The 18,054-nt window shown below is 34.8% G+C and overlaps 1 protein-coding gene across 1 annotated transcript in view; it reads left to right on the plus strand.

Annotated features, from left to right (window-relative positions):
* RBBP8 (RB binding protein 8, endonuclease) overlaps positions 1-18,054 on the plus strand; it is a 59,815-nt gene that overhangs the window by 25,574 nt on the left and 16,187 nt on the right. The window contains 8 exon segments of the mRNA XM_014562620.2: positions 2,272-2,338; positions 8,544-8,613; positions 8,615-8,717; positions 10,659-10,763; positions 13,607-13,692; positions 15,060-15,172; positions 16,875-17,760; positions 17,843-17,969. Of these exon segments, the coding sequence (XP_014418106.1) occupies positions 2,272-2,338; positions 8,544-8,613; positions 8,615-8,717; positions 10,659-10,763; positions 13,607-13,692; positions 15,060-15,172; positions 16,875-17,760; positions 17,843-17,969 (1,557 nt within the window).

Here is an 18,054-nt window from a genome sequence, read left to right on the forward strand (position 1 = left end):
CAAGTGTTTGCTTAGTCCAAGGAGGTTTTTTTGGTTATTTCTTTGAGTGTTTGTTCCTTTCCATTCTCTCTTGTTTCTTCTTCTGGAACTCATTAAATTGATGTCGGATCCCCCTTGTGCCTAACTTTTCTTTTATACTTTGTAACTTTATTCTTTTGTGCTGAACTTTAGAAGAATCACTTTGGTGGATATTATCAGTGCTATCTTCAATCACATTTATTCTTTCTTCCCATGTATTATGTTTTTGATTTTTACGATCTTTGTTTCTTTTTCATGGCATCAGCGTTTGAAATCTTTCTGAAGATGTCACATATCTCTTGTTTCCTACATTAAAACTACTTATCCAGAAGTTAATTCTTCTCTTTGACTAGCTTATAATTTTTTTAAAGATTTTTGTGTTTTTCAGGGTTTTGTTTGTTTGTTTATTGATCTTGATTGTGTATAATTGTAGGTATTTCTAGATTGATGGCTTGTTAAATGCAATCTTACTTCATTAACCCAAGGAAGAATCCCTCCTTTGCTAATAGTGAATGCAAGTTCTGACTGACAGGAGCCCTACTCCAGTGGCTGAAAGTGGGAGGGAGAACACTTGACTGGAGAGCTTTTCTGTCGGGTATATAAGTAGTTTATCTTCTGGGTATGGAAATGCCTTCTCTAGTGATCACTATATGTTACTTAGAGCACTGCCCTGATATCCTTGTCTCAGTATTTATTAATGGATTCCCCTGTCTTAAAACTTCTAGATCTCTGTCCTCATGGCTTTAGCCTAAGAGCAACTATTAGCCACTCTTTATTTACCCATTCAGCAATTTCTGGGCCTTGCTGCCGTTGGAATTAATATGAGGTTCTGCTGGGGAAGCCCACCCCACACTTTTTTTTTTCAAAGGCCCTTTGTTGTATTTTGCCATCAGTCTGAACCTCTCTGTTTTTAAATCATTCAGGAATTTTTTTATAGTTCTGATCTGCTGGTGGCACCCTTCTTGGCTTTTCAGTATGGCAGCTGACTTATTTTTAATAAATCAATCTTCCCATCTTTCATCTCTGAAAAATGATACCTGATCATCTTTTAAGATAAAGTTCACATTTCTTAGCCTGGTTTTGAAGACTTCCTACCATTTATTATACTTAATCTTTCTTTCAACTTTGTTCCATTCTCTGCATAGAATAGTCACCTGTCCAGCTCAGTTGTCCTCCCAAATCCTCTCCTGATTTTTCTCAACGACCCAAAGTAACCTTTTTCTCCTTAGAATTTCACTTAGTATGATTAACTTCGTTTCTGAGAGGTTAATTGTACTTATTCTGATACCCTTGTCACTTTCAATTGTAAAAAAATATGTGTTTATGTAATATCTTGTCTCTCATTAGACTACACTTTCCTTTTGGTGCTTGTCTTATCTTAAGGTTTCCTTAAGATCCTCCACAGGAGGTAGTTTATTAACCTCACATATTGTAGCTAGTCAACAAATTTTTATGTACTCAGTGTAAGAAAATATGTTTAGATTTATAAAGCAGTAAATTATTAACAGATTTTTGGAGTATGATTAACTTTGTTTCTGAGAGGTTAATTGTACTTACTCTGACTTGATCTCTTTGATATATCCCTCCTAGTAAGGCACATACTTAGCCAATGATACAATATTAAGGATTGATTAAAATTTTGTGCTGGCTGCAGTAGGAATTATAACCCAAAATTGAATTTCTGCTTTATAAATAAGGATAGATAGGAAAATTTAGTAAAGGTAGATTCAAACAAGCAGATACTACTTCATTGGATATATTTAAATTACTGTTACCATAATTATTCATAAAACAGTATGACTAAGGAAGAAAATTTCCTTAATGTGCTTAATGTTATAAAATTACACTGATAGTCAGTGTTGTATTTTATGATCAGATTTATTTCAAGGTAAATGACTCACTAAAATGGTATTTGAAATTAGTAGGACTGAGTAACCAGATGGAATGCTTTCTTGTCCATGGTATGAATAATTAAACCGTACTCCCCAGTACATGAGGTACTCTTTCTTTTTTGCCTACAAGCATTACCTAAAATTATTAGTTAATCATTTACGTGGAACAGGTTCAATATGAGATGTAGTAATCACTACCTAGTAACAAATTAGTTTTGAACAGTAGCATGAACCTTGACTAACATTATGACTTAGAATTTGAAATCCTAATTTCTCCGTAATTGTTGAAATTATTGAAAAAGCCTTGACATATGTGTTAACATTGCTATAATTTGTGCTGCTTTTCCACATTATATTTAAGTGAATGAAAAGAATACTCTACAGGAAGAAAATAAAAAGCTTTCTGAACAGCTGCAGCAGAAAATTGTGTAAGTATTTTTTCTTAATTGTGGCAGAAAATTGAATATTTCCCCCAATTTCTCTTTCTTCATTTTACTTAGCTATGCAAACTGTAAAGATATATTAAGAGTTAAAGATTTCATTTTTTTTAAATTATAAAATGTTCTGCAATTGAAAATATAAAGAAAATCACTGTGTTTTTGTTTCATTTTGGGAGTATATATAAAGAGCGTATGCATCTCTTAAGTTAATGTATGAATATAAAGTACCAGAACATTTTAATTTAAAGCATTTTGATTTTTATAACTATTATAAATAATAAATTATTCCAAATAAATTATTTGAAATACTTACATTTTAAATAAATATTTGAGTTTTGTTACCTCCCTTTCAGCCTGTCCCAGAAGCTTCATAAAAGCAATCTAAGTATTTCCTCTTACACACTTCTCAGGTCTGGGGAACTTCTTCCTTCTGTTCCTCTCCCCTCTCCCCCTATTTCGTTTAATAAAAAAATGGTAATTTTTATCCTGGGTACCAGTTACTCTTCTTTGTGTTTTACACTTATTATTTCTTATCCTCACTATGATTCTTCATGGTAGTTTTATTATCTCTGCTTTATAGACAAGCAAACCAAATCTCAAAAAATAAAATGATAAGACATCACTCAGAACCCCATCTTCTGAGTTAGAGGACTCTGTTCTTTCCATTATCCAACAGTGTCCTAAAAAAAAAGAATGTTTTTCTGGATCTAGTCTGACTGATGCAGAGCAGAGGTATGGCCAGTTCTTAGTTCCCATTTATATAAAACTTACGTAATATTTTTTAAGAGTTAGGATTCAGGATAGTCTTAATGATTTATAGGGTTTTTAAAGGCTCCGTTGCATTTGAGTGGACATCCACAAAAACTCTGGTAAGCTATGTGGACGTAACATACTATTTTGGCTTAGAGTAGTTACTGTTATGTGTAAACACATCTCACAAGTGGAATTAACATCTTTATAGGTATGCTTTTAAGTAGTAGCTGTCCAATAGCATTTTGATATTTCCCCATGTTATCAGTCCACTGAACATTGGTAGCCAAAGACAGTTTTGAGGGGGCCTAATAGATGAGGAAAGATGGCTGTGGGATCAGACTGAGGTTATCAAACGTGTATATGAAAATGTCAGCACTTTTTACTCATGGTACATATTTGAAGTGAGGCCAAAACATGAATCCACAATCTTTTCTATATGATTCCAAAACCTGAAAGGTTTTTTTTGAAATGTTATTCACAACCTAAGCTCATCTCAACTGACAAGATGCTATTTATTATAGTCCTTATTTGTCCCACTTCCTGTGAGCATTTCTGTGCTTTGCTGTGGAAATATCAGTGTGCTTGACTACAAGTTGATACCTCAGGCTCCAATGGAGGTGTTTTGTAACAAGCTGTATATGCTCTGAATTACCCTTAATTAAAAAAAAAAAATTAAATTCTGAATTACACCTGGTTCCAAAGGTTTCAGATAAGTATTTGTTAACCTACATTAATTTTTGTTATGTAAAGTAAGTTAGCAATACGGTATTTTGAACACATCAGCCCTGATATTTATGAATACCAGAGATAAATAAGATAACTAGTCTGTAGAGGTTAATACAGAATTATGTGAATGCCTCCAAAACCAAGGTTAAAAAGTGTATTGAAACTAGATAATGTCATTTTCTTGGTGAAATATGAGTTCTAGTTTATTTTTTAACTAGAATTATTTTATTTTTAACATTCTCAAAAAATTTTTCTGTTGAAGCTCATTGATATTTTAGAAAAGAAGTAAAAGCTGAAGTTTGAAATTACAGTAAAGCTCAACATATAGATGAGCTCAGGGCATGTATATTTTATTTAGTACAAACCTTGCAACAGTGTAGGAGGTAATCTATTGTGTCTTTCAGTTCTCTCCTGAAATTTAAGATAGTTATTCTCATAAGCCAACTTCTTCTGTAGCTTGCTATCCTCAAATTCCCTTTTGCTTTCAATTTTTAAAAAAATAGCAAATATTATCTTATAAGGCAACCTGGTTTCCTCTGACTGCCTAAACCACTGTAAAATCTATTTAGTGCCTGAAATTTCCCTGAACTTTGGAAAAAGTATTACTTGATTTATACTTTTTCTTACTAAATGCAGTAATTCTGACGCACCTAAGCTCTGTTTGATGTTACAGATACCTGTATGGTATGGTAAGTGTTTAGTGACACTATAGTAAGAAATTATTCAGAAAAAAATTTGTTGTTACAAAGTTCAAAATATGTGTTCAACTCTACCAATCACAAAAAGCAAATAATTAAATAAGCTACATGTTGAGGTCATGACTCATTTTGTTTTGGGAAATGGATGTGATGGGCCAGTGAAAGTCAAAGAAGTCTGTCTACACTTCAGGGCTATAGGATTCATTTCATTCAGTGCTCACTTCTAAATTGAATTACTTATATTACTTCTTTAAGAAATAGCCATTGTTTCAACACTTCTTACACAAGTTCACTCTCTCCCAAGCCTTTTTAATTTTAGTGAGATGATACTAGTAGGAAGTTCTGCATTTGGGTAGAAATCACTGTACTTGTAAGTGATACTTGCTGATTCTGATTTTGCCTTCTGGGACCACCTGGAACAAGTTTACCCCCTCTTCTACTCGATAGCCCTTTGTATGCCTGAAGACAGCTACCAGGGCCCTCCTGAGTCTCATACTCTTCAGCATAGATACCCTGTGTTTATTAACTATTCCTCAGTGAAATAGCATTCCTTCAGGACTCTTCAAATTACCATTTCTCTTTAATGTTTCAGTTTATCGATATTTTAATTAAGAATTGAGTCTTCTAGATACAGTCTGACCAGTAAAGCAGTACTGTCCCGTCTATTTTTCTATATGTGGTCAAAACACATTACTGGTGGTTCCTTACTGGGTTTACTGCTAACTAGAACCCTTAAGTCAGAGTCTTCCCTGTCCTCTACTTGTAGACTTTTTGTGTCAGTATAAAAATACAGGACTTCAGAGTCATGGCTTTATGGTAGTTGTTGAGAAAACCTTTTATCAAAAGACTCTTCATTTTAAGATAAGAGCACTATTGATTAAATACTGTTTTCTGGGCATTGTATTATATTTGTATATATATGTTATTTCTTTTTCACAACTTTCCTACAAAAAGAAAGTAGGAAAGTACAGTACTGTACCTACTTAATAGATGAGGTGACTGAGGCTGAGGTTAACTTACCCAATGTGACTAGTAAGTGTCAGATGCAGGATTTGGACCCAGGTCTACCTCACTTCAGGGTTTGTATACCCTTTCTTTAGTTTGGTGCTGAAACAGCCTTACAAGTTTGCCTGCATGGTGTCACCCTGTGTAGGTGGCAAGGCCTGAATTCTCTCTCTTCTAGCTCACTTAAGTGAGGCTTTTCTCTTTCATTTATTCTGTCCTATTTGTTTTTTTTAGATTTGGCCCATTTCAACCTCTAGGAGGTGGGTCTTTAATACGTTGATTTTTTTCCCCCACTGTGTATTAGGTCAGCTTTTATTGTCAACTTTGTGTCTTCCACAGACTTGATAAATATTCCACCAGTGCCCTGCATCAAAAACTAGTAATAAATGTTGAACAAAACCTGCCTGAGGATGGAGCCCTGAGGCATACTACCACAAGTTTCCTCAGTGATGATAATTCTTTGTGTGGTGTTCAGTCGTTTGGTGTTCAGTCATTTGTACCTTTGTATATCCTCTTTTTGTTTACAATGAAAAGATCTCAAGAGATTCATTGTCAGCTGCCTTCCTGAGAGCTAAACAATATCTATATTGTTAGAAGAGCTATAACTACTTCATTAAATTTGAATTATGTTTTAACTGGAAGTTTAAGTTCTTTAGAGGAGGACAAAAGCCTGAATATTAAAAACTTTTTTATAGACTCATTATTAAGGGAGACCTACGGGTTTTTGGAAAAAAAGACAACTAAAAGTAGTTCGACAGGAATTTAAGGGGACGCTATCAGACTCTTAGAAAGAAAAAGATGACCAGTGTGCATAAATAACCAAAAGCTGTGGCATAAACTTTTAACTTTTCTCAGAAAATCAGAGTGCGACCTAATGCTTTAAAGAAGAAACTTGGTTAACAAGTTTGAAAGTTGTTTTTTCCCCCTTTTTCTTTAATGACAAAGGAGGACAAAGCCCGCACTTGTTTACTTAGTTTAGCCACCTCTAGTTAGTGCTAGTTTTTGGTATTTTTTTTTTTCTCCTTTTCCTTTTGTGATCGCAGCCACTTCTAGATTGACTCTGCCAGGAAATTAATCTCTTCTCATGACTCATTCATGTTTCAGGTTGAATTTTTATGACTAATAGGCAGGTAGTCTGTGACGTGATTAGTTACAGCAAGGTCAGGTAGATTTCATGCTCCATTAATTTGTAAGGGTTTCTCATATGACTTTAGCTTACTTTGTTTTTTCCAGAATAAGATGGTAGAATTGTAGGTAGAGAGTAAAAATTAGGTATTAGCTCTAAAGATTTTCCTCAGTATAGAACATAGGATTATAGACCATAGATAATACTGAAATTATTCAGGATATTAAGATATAAATCTGTGTTAGAATAAATTAATCTTTGTATTTTAATTTTTAAAAAATCTCTGTTGGTCATAATTTATAAAAAAAAAAGTCATTATTCTTTGTTTGGAAATACATAGTATTACAAATTGATACAAGTACATTAGGACAGACTGATAAAAATTAGTGGCAAATAGGATCCGTAATGGTTTGACATGGAAAAGTCAATTGAGTTAAAGTGAAATAACTTTATTTTACTTAATAACCACAATTCAGTTCAAACCCAGTCTTTAAGTGCCTTCAGTCCTGAATTGAATCAGCACAAATTTATTTTTCTAGTGGAATTTGGGAATCTCATATTCATTCATTCAACAAGTATTTATTGAGCATGTACCAAGTATGCACTGTTGTAGACACTTGCGATGTATCAGTGAACCAAAAAGATCTTTATCCTCTTAGAGCTCATATTCTGGCAGGTGAGCAGTAAACAAACCAATGTTAGAAAACAATAAATGCCATAGATAAAGTAACAGCAGAATAACAAGTAACAGAGTACTAGGGTGTGGGAAGGGGGCTGCAGTTTTAAATAGCATGTTCAAAGCTAGCATTGATGAGAAATAAAACTCCAGCAAACACCTAAAGGAGATGGGATAATTAGCCATGCAGTATCTGGGGATGAGCATTCCAAGCAGATGAAACAGCTAGAGCAAAAAACCCAAAGTATGCTCCAGTATGCCTGGTATTTTTGAGGAGCCTCGAGGAAGCAAGGGTGGCTGGAGTGGAATCTAATACGAAAGTGGTGCAGAGAGGTCATAGGAGGAGGGGGACAGTCAGATCACACAGGACCTTGTGAATCATTGAAAAGACTTTGGCTTGTGTTTTCAGTGAAGTGGGAAAATGTGGCAAGTTTTAATCAGGAGAGTGACATATTAGGACTGTTCTGACTGATGTGTTGAGAGTACTGTAAATGAGCCTGGATAGAAGCAGGGGTAGAAACTCAAAGTTCGAGTCCTACTTGTAGTTAGTCATTAGTCTTATGTTCTTCCTAGACTCATGATCTTAACGGTTTCTCAGCTCTATAGTAGGGATAACACATTGAGTGCTTAACAGTATTGTCCTGGGAGTCTGGCTGCCAGGACTTAGATCCTGGTTCTGTTACTGTTGTAGTAAATGACTTAACTTCTGTATCTTTATTTTCTATTTTTAAAATGAGAGTAATAATAAGTAATAAGAGAATTATACTCTATACTCTTACTATTATATTCTCAATAATGAGTTTAATAATTAATAAGTAATAAGTAATAGTAATAATGAGGAGTAATGCTCTGCTTCATGCAGTTCCAGCTTCCTTCTCTGACACATGTACACAGTACTGCCTGCCTGTACTCAAACTTGGAGGATCCTCTGCTGATTTTCTCTGCCATTTGAAATCCCTATAATTTTACCTCAGGTACCACAAACTACACTTGCTACTTTACTTCTCACAATACTTTTCCACACCTGGTACTCTGATCATTTGGGGACTTCTCTAATCCTTATATTTAGACTTGAAACATTAGATGCAAGGAATTACCTCTCTTACAGCTTCATACCTCTATTCTGCCATGATTCCTTAGTATATGATAGATGTTTTAATAAATATTTGTTTAACTGATGTTCTTTCAATTGTCCTTATTTTCCTCTAGGAATAATCAACATCAAGCAACTGACCTTGAATCTGAGGAAGATGTTATTCCAGATTCGCCAATAACAGCCTTTTTCATTTTCTGGTGCTAACCGGCTACGAAGAAAGGAGAACCTCCACGTCCGATACGTAGAACAAACACATACTCAACTGGAGCACTCTGGGTGTGCAAATGGTGAGGACTGGTTTATCTAGTTCTGTTTGAAAAAAAGAAAGGTATTTGTCTGTTGTTAGGAATATAGTCATTGTTCAGGTAACTTATGTTACAGCTGTAAGTTTAACTTCCATTAGTGCAGTGACTGGGAGAGCATTTTCTGCCTGTATTATGTATAGATATGCATTGTTCATCTTAATATGTAAGAGCGAAGCATTTTACAAATGTAGTGAATAGTTTTTTCCTTTTTTTTATTTGAAAAATAATCCTATGTGTATATACCTGAATGGGATAGAAGGAAAGAGGAAAGTAAACCTAATTTCCACCTACTGCGTGCCAGTTATTATGCTGAGTGATTTGAATACATTATTACTATATTTTAATTCTCATGACAGGTTTGTGAGGTAGCTGTTAGCACCTTCATTTTATAGATGAAGAAAGATTTGCTCTTTAGAGGGGTTAAATAATCTGTCAAATAAGCAGATGACATAGATCTTCCTGGCTCTAAACTTTTGTATTTTCCAAGTCTTACCCGCAGCTACTCCCACCAGTAGCTGTAACTAGCTACTTTTATTTGTTATAATATGTGGCAGTTGGTAGTAAATCAAGAAGTGGCTTTATAATGTATCTACTTTGTGGTTTATCAGTGGCATATTTCTAATTCCAGGCCCAGTTTACCATTTCTGCTAAATGCTTTGGAACTACCTTTTCATTAGAGTCCTGAAATTTATCCTGTTACATGATACAGTGCTGTTTTTTGGGGTTTTTTTTTAACTTTTTTTTGTTACTTTTAATATTGATCTAAAAATAAGCAGTAAAGACTTTCATCTTTAACCTTAACTGTTTGTAACAAGGAAAGCATTGAGGGGAAGGGGTATACATAGTTGTAGAGATATTTTTATAATGCAGGTAAGTTGCTAACAGTAGCTATAAAAAAAATAGTAAATCCTAATCTTTGATATTAGAAAACTGACAGTTTTTGCTCTATTTTATATGGGCTTGCATCACCATCTAGTGGAAAACAAAAGAACTGTTTAAAAAAACCTCAGATATAATTAGCAAAAAAAACATAAGATCATCAATCTGGAATGAACATTTGTGGGCCTTTTAGTCTGCTGTCAGACAGGACATGAATCACTACAGATAAGCATAATTTAGATCATGTTTAAATCCATTCGGAAAGAATATCTAGGAAAACAAATCATAGCAATTTTCTCTTTATTAGGGAAGCTGTCTTTTGTATCTAGTAAAAATGCTTTTGGCTTATTTATTTATTGTATGAGAATAACCTGTAACTATTTAAAACTTAATTTGTCAGTTTTAATCTTGTTCTGATCATTTTTACTTGGAATCTGACATTTTGGTTTTAAAATACAAGATCGCTTTTGAGCCATGCAAATTATTTTAAAACTAATTTAATGACTAATTATTCCTTTTCTCTTTCTAATCATCCATGCATGTTTATTTTAAAATTTATAGTACTTTTTAATGATATTTTCTACTTATAATTAGTAAAAGTCTGTTTCCATTTACTTTGGTCCTTCTTTTGGTTTTCTTTGAACTAAACCCTTCAATAGTGGAATGATTTCTGATAAAGCATGTTTCAGATTTCCTACCAGAAAATAAAAACTAAACAAAGATTGAAAAGCTGTGTGATGCAGTATTCGTTGCAGATGAACCCACTGATTTGCAGCAATACACAAGGAAAAGATACATTAAAATATTATAACTCTACAAGGATTAGGTCAGAAGAAGCTTACCTGTTCTGGTCTTCTCTCTCCCACTATCTTAACTTCCATCCAGCTTTGTTTCTTAGTGAAACTAAAGGAATAAACCTTTTATGAGAATATTAAAATTATGTCAATAAAATGCGCTTCTAGTGCATTTAAAGATAGGTTTGTATTGGGTTATCTATTTTCTTCATAATTGTTTATATATAATCTCTCCTCTTTTTTCTCTTAGAATTGAGAAAAGTTCCAAAGTCTTCAACTCATCCACAACATAAACCTAATGAAACTGAAATTCTAGTGGCTGACACTTGTGATCAGAGTCAAGCTCCAGTGGCTAGTAAGCAAGATACTGAGATTACTTCATAAGTTTAAAATTTGAGGTTATTGGTGGGCAAGAATAGCCAACTGTCTGAATTGGATAGTATTTTAAAATATTTTTCATATAATTTTGTTTGCATTACTTGTTGTTTAGAAGTCTCTTTCATATTGGAAAGTAATGTTATCCTATTATTAATTCATATTTTTATCCCTATCCATGTTAATCAAGTCTAGCTAATAATTTTAAGTAAATAAGACTTTACTGTGCTTTGCTCATTCATTCAACAAATAATTGAGTGCCCACTGTACACCAGACACTAAACAAGACAAAATCTTTAACCTCCTAGAGCTTACAATCTGGTTGAGGGAGAAAGAAAATAAACAAAGAAATGTTAGATGAAGCAGGGGCTCTGAGGAATAATAAAGCAGGGTGAGAAGAGATATTAGAGAACCTCACTTTAAAACTGACATTTGAGCAGATTCTAAAGGAAGCAAGTGAGTCTTGTGGATATCTGGGGGAAGCCATCCCAGGTGGAGAAGTCAGTGAACACAAAGGCCTTAAGGTGAAGGTGCTTTTGGGTTTGTTTGAAGAACACTAAGGAACACTTGTGTGGCTGGGGCAGAGTAAGTGAAGGGCAAGTGTGTTCTTTAGAGTTGCTGTTTGCTAAGAAGAAAGAGACTGGGAGCAGCAGGTTTGCAGGGTGGGGGTGAGATTAGCAGTGGTTAGAAATCTGGAGTTTGGTTTTGAGACTCTTCTGTTTCAGATGTTGGATAGACATTCAGATAAAGATTTTGGATGGGTAGGTGGGTATGATTGTAGAGGAGTCTAGGAGAGAGATGTGAATGAAAGTTGGTCAGCATGTAGGTGGTATCTGAAGCTGTGAGACTGGATGAGATTGCCAAGCAAGTGAGTGAATATGGGGATGAAAAGAAGTTTAAGTACTCAGCCCTCGGACACTCCATTATGTCAGGGAGTGAGCCTCAACAATTTTTTATTGGTCTGTGCTCAATAACTCCTTTCTCTCAACTCCCATTCACTCCAAAAAGAGAAAGAAAGGGGTGCAGGGGAAGTGAGGAAGGAGACGGAAGAAGAGGGGTAAAGGAAATACATTCTCATGCTCTCTTCTCTTTCTCATACATCGAAACTGCTCTGGCAAAAGTCATCAGTGACCTGGTTGTTAAATCTAGTGAGTGCTTCCCAGTCCTTACCTTACTTGACCTTTCTGTGACGTTTGACATCGAGTACTCTCTCAGAGTGGTGCCACTCTCCTTGATTGTCTTGCTTCTTACTGTTCCTTTTTCACCTTCATTTGTTGGCTAGTCTTTCTCCAGCTGTCTATTAAATGCTACTGCCCCCAGTATATATGATCCTTGGCGGGTTCTCTGATTTTTTCTTTCTGGAGGAATCTTCAGTTAGAGTAAGTATTCTGCTGTCACCTATATGATAATAAATTCCAAATCTATTTCTCTGAGACTTTTCTTCTGGAATCCAAACAGCCAGTATATCTGTCTGCTGTAGAACATCTGTACCTGGGTATCCTTCCACTTCAGCATGTCTAAAGTTGAAACTTACCTGTGAAACCTACTCATCCTTTTATTTACAGTTTCAGTGACTGACACTTTACATACCTCTGAGTTACCTAAATCAGAAAACTTTGAGTCGTCCTAGACTCCTGCTTCTTCAACTCACATAGCTAAATAGTCACCAGATCTCATCCATTGCACCTCCTACATGTCTGTCGTACACACTCTTCTGCACCCCCATTGTACTAGTTTTGGCCATCGGCATCTCTCATGTAATCTGATTAATCCCTTTGCCTATTAGTGACGGCTGTTTGTTGTCAGCCTGTCTGAATTACCATTTTAGCCCAAATACTGCATCTGTTTTCCATTAAAAACCCTTAGATATCTCTTCATTGCCTACAGGATAGATTTTAAGTTCTTCAGCATAATCTGATCCCTCATCACCTGTCTGGGCTCATGTGCTACTACTATTACATATTTTACACTTTGATTTCCAGCAGTTGGACCACATGTAGTTCCCTGAACATGTAACTTTGTTTCACATGTTAGACCCTTATACATGCCTAGAATCCTTCTCTCTGCCCCTAGCCCAGTTTAATTCCTTTTCCTCTCAAGGATCAGCTTAGGCCTCACTTGGTAAGCTTTCCTTGGTTTCTCAAGGCAGATTTGAGAGTCTTTCCTCTGTGCTTAAATCACCTCTTTTATGTACCTTTAATGTTTATCACATTTTATCACAATTCTCTTTTTAACCTTTCTTGGTTCAACTAGAGCAGCCCATAAGCTCCTTGAAGACAAGAACTCTTTCTTTTCGTATAGTGCCTAGCACAGTGCCTGCAACGTGGCATGTGCTCCCTAAGTGCTTGTTGACTTATTGAAACTGTATGCATAAAACTTTATAAAATATTTGAACACAGGTGATTTCCAAATAAATATGTTAGCTTAAAACTTGAAAATGGTGCAGTGCTGAAACTCTGCCACAAAATATGTTTTCATGAAAGGTACTATATAAATATGGTTTGATATTCATGCTGTATCTTATGTCACAAGAAATACATTTAATTATATAATTTTTACAATTTTTCGCCCAGTGGCAATAAGAAAAACAATCTACCTGTTGCATTCAGTTCATTTAGGAAAAATAGAAAACCTAGCTGAAAAAGATATTTGCAACTTACTGCCATTTATAGTAGATATTTTTGACTTTTTACACAGAGTTTTAAAATTTTTTCTGTGCCATCTTGTAAAGTGGTCCTTTGATCCTTTTTCTTTCCTTTTTTTGTATTTTCATACATCTATTTTCTGTAATTGTATAATTGATTGTTGTTTTTTTTAACTTAGAAACACATGGAACAAGCAGTTACCCTACTGACAATTTAGCTACAGTTGTTGCTGAAACACTTGGTCTTAGCCTTCAAGAAGAATCTGTAAGTAGTTTTTTAGTTTGGTGATAATATGAATTAGTGTCTTTGTAGGTCAGTTTTTAGAGAATTGAGGAAGAGAGAAATTATTTTATCCAAAGATTATTGGATAAAGGCTTAGAACAAAATTGATGTGGCTAGAAAGGCCTGTTTCTATTATCCACGCCACGTCATTCCAGAAATCCTGAGTCTTCAGAATTCTTGGGATAAAGGTTGTGGGTTGAGTCAAAATTTAGAGAAGTAATGATGGCTTAGAGGATTTGACTAACCCTCTTCCCTGCCCCTTCTCTCCCCCATACCCTCTTCCAACTAGGGGAAGACTTTAAGAGAAGACTTGTTGATTTCAGAATTTATTGGATCTTTTCAGCACCCTTTAAACCAGAGTTTGATTTGGAAAACAGGCTGAATTCTTGGGTCTACTACAGATGCTTTGATTCTTAGTGCCAATCCAGTTAGACTGAATTCTTAGGGATTGAGATAGAAATTGACCCCATGATTTTCTTTTCATTATTTTAGTGCTTCCTTACATCAGGCACATTTACTTTTTTCCCTAACTGATCCCTAAAAAATGGAAAACTTGAGTTTTTTAACTTTAAGAAGATTTCAATTTGATACAACTTTAAAATAGTATTCTTTTGCTTTAGTCAGTAAATGTGTGTATGCTCTTATAAAATTGCCTTGCTGTTGAATTCCTAAAAATTGAATTGGTTTTTTACTATGTTTGGATTTTCTTTTTCTTATTCTTTTTTTTTCTTTTTTGGTACCTTCTAGTTTTAAATCTGTCTTCAAGTGATAGTGGGTAGTTTTTAATTTTGAGCTTTAAATGTGTTTTAATGGTTTCTAGTTCCCTCCTACCCTTAAACCTGGCACGTCAGTAGTTCAGACACCAAATATGTTAAGGAAACTGATCTCTAATGACTTGCTGCTCAAAGTGCTCAAGTCAGCAGCATCTGCATCCCTGGAAGTTTGTTAGAGATAGAGAATCTCAAACCCAACCCCAGAACTTCTATTTTCAGCAAGATCCACAGTTGATTTTTGTGCATGTTAAAGTTTAGGAAGCACTGTTCTTTAAAGGGTCCTTTTAAGTTCATCTCCTTTAAGTATGAAAATATAATCATCTCTGTTCCCTTTCTTTCATCTAAATAATGTTTTTTGGAATTGGCAGCCACCAGTCTGCTTTCTGTCCTTACAGATTTACCTATTCTGAATAATTTATATAAACAGTATCATATATGTGGGTTTTGAGTTTGGCTTCTTTCACTTAGCCTATTTTTGAGGTTCATCCACATCATAGCATATATCAGTATTCCATTCTTCCTTAAGAATAAATAATCTTCCATTGTATTTATGTACTTTAAATGTTATTATTGAAGGAATCTCGAGGCCCCAGGAGCCCTCTTGATGATGAACTCTACCACTGTCTGGAAGGAGATAACAAGAAACCACCTTTTGAGGAATCTAGAGGAAATAGTGAAGATAGTTTAAGGTAATTTGGGGCATTTTGGTAAAAACTTATAAACTGTCAGTGAGATTCTATTACAGTGAGTTCCATATATTTAAACTGTTTCTCTCCCACAGCTTGTTACTCTGGTTGTATTAGTTTTTATTTAAAAGGCTGTTTCCCCCAGTTTATGACCAGTTGAGGGCTTTTTGCTTTATTGGAGAGAGATGGGTATTATCTTTAGGTTCTTTCTGTACTTCTAGCAAGCAGTACTTAAAAGAGGTCACAGCCTTGTTACTCTGCCCCTTTAAAGATCCAGTCATGCCTTTGAGGTTTGCATTTTCAAAAACTGGATGTTATATCAGATCCACTGTAAGCTTGAATGAGCCTCCAAGCTTGTGTCATGTCTTGTTTTTACTAATTTCAGAATATCCGTTAACTGACAATACCTACATTTATGTAGCATTTTGCTTTTTAAAAGAGCTTTCAGTACTAGATACATATATCATATTTAATTTGTCATCATAGTAACTCATTAAAATAGGTTTTATTACCCCCATTTTTTACAGCTGACAAAACTGTAGCATCACAGAGGTTAAATGTCTTTTTAAGGCCACACAACTATTAAGTATTAGATCCAGAGCTCTTACCCATTCTGTGTCTTCAAACTTAACTCTAAGGCTTTCTTTTTTTTTTTTTTTAATTGAAGTACAGTTAGTTACAGTATGTCAATTTCTGGTGTACAGCATAATGTCCCAGTCATGCATATATATACATATATTTGTTTTCATGTTTTTTCATGAAAGGTTGCTACAAGATATTGAATATAGTTCCCTGTGCTATATAGAAGAAATTTGTTTTTATCTATTTTCATATATAGTGGTTAACATTTGCAAATCTCAAACTCCCAAATTTATCCCTTCCTACCCCCTATCCCCTGGTAACCATGGATTGTTTACTATGTCTGCAAGTTTATTTCTGTTTTGTAGTTGAGTTCATTAGTGTCCTCCTTTTTTTCTTTTCTTTTTTTTTTTTTTAGATGCCACATATGAGTGATATCATGTGGTATTTTTCTTTCTCTTTCTGGCTTACTGCACTTAGAATGATGATCTCCAGGTCCATCCATGTTGCTGCAAATGGCATTATTTTTAATGGCTGAGTAATATTCCATTGTATAAATATACCACAACTTCTTTATCCAGTCATCTGTCGATGGGCATATAGGTTGTTTGCATGTCTTGGCTATTGTGTACAGTGCTGCTATGAACATTGGGGTGCATGTTCTAATGTTCTTTCTACTACCACATCCTTTTCCTCTGCTAAAGGCAGGCTGGGTCTTAAGTTATGTTCAGTTTTCTAGTGTAAGAATTTTGTTTCTTGCAGTTAACTCACGATAAGATTTCATAGCAACAGAATTTGGGTCCCCAGTGGGATTTATTAAAGTATGATTTTCTTATATAGTGATTTTATTTAAGTTACTTAGAAAAAATATATATAGATCAGAATATCATGGTACTGAGATAAGTTTGCTGTATCATTTTCCTGCTTTTTTGTCAGCCAAATAAAGAGAAACCTGCAGTTATACTGTGTCTTAAACTTTGGTTAATGTTCTGCCTCTAATATGTGAATAAGACCTTACTATTAATAATTCTGTATTAGCAAAAGTTTTCTCATTATGCCTGTCTTATAATTTTTAGCCTATTTCTTTAGTAAGAAAAAAGTTTTACCACTTTTTTTTTTTTTTTAGATTTTCAGATTCTAATTCAAAGACTCCTCCTCAAGAAGAACTGACTACTCGGGTATCATCTCCTGTATTTGGAGCTACCTCTAACGTGAAAAGTAGTTTAGGTTTGAATACAAGTTTGTCCCCTTCTCTTTTAGAGACTGGGAAAAAGACCCATCTGAAAATAGTGCCTTTCAGCAGCACTTCTCATTCTAGATCAGAGAAACTTAGATCAAAATCTGAAGACAGTGCCTCTTTCACACATCATAATCTTGGGTCTGAAGTGAACAAGATCACCAACCAGTCATCTTCTAATAAGCAGATGCTTATAAATAAAAATATAAGTGAACCCACAATGGGACAGGATAGTATTGATCCCATTAAAGATACTGTTACTGATAAACATGTGGTACCCTTGAAATCATTGGTAGGCAGAACCAAAAGGAAGAAAATCGAGGAAGAAAGTGAAGATGAAGTATGCTGCCCCCAGGCCTCTTTTGATAAAGAAAATGCTTTTCCTTTTCCACTGGATAGTCATACTAACATGAATGGAGACTATGTGATGGATAAACCTCTGGATCTGTCTGATCGATTTTCAGCTGTTCAGCGTCAAGAGAAAAGCCAAGGAAGTGAGACCTCTAAAATCAGATTTAGGCAAGTGACTCTCTATGAGGCTTTGAAGCCTGTTCCAAAGGGCTCTTCCTCAAGCCGTAAGGCCTTGAGTGGAAGCTGTGGGTTAACCAAAGATTCCCCAGAAGAGCCCTGTTTACAGGAGTCCCTCCTCCAGTCTTTGAATAAATCTCCGGATAATAAAACACTGTTACAAATAAAGGAAGAAAATCCTATCTTTAAAATCCCTCTACGTCCACATGAAGGTTTGGAGACAGAGAATCTTTTTGATGACATGAAGGTTTGTGTTAAATATTCAAGGATTTTGATTTAAATGGTTGTTTGTGATTTCACCTGGATGCTAATAATTCTTTCTGCTCTAGGGTGCTGGTTCTCATGAGCCAATAAGAATCAAAACCAGGCCAGTCCATGGAGCATGTGAACTTGCATCAGTTCTTCAGTTAAATCCATGTAGAATTGCTAAAACAAAGTCTCTGCCAAACAACCAAGGTATGTACACTATAAATAGTATTTCCGTTGTTTTTCTTTATGACATTAAATTGAGTATTGTAATATATTTACATTCTTTGAGTAG

The sequence above is a fragment of the Camelus ferus genome, chromosome 24 (assembly GCF_009834535.1).
Source record: "Camelus ferus isolate YT-003-E chromosome 24, BCGSAC_Cfer_1.0, whole genome shotgun sequence".
NCBI classification, from domain to species: Eukaryota; Metazoa; Chordata; class Mammalia; order Artiodactyla; family Camelidae; genus Camelus; species Camelus ferus.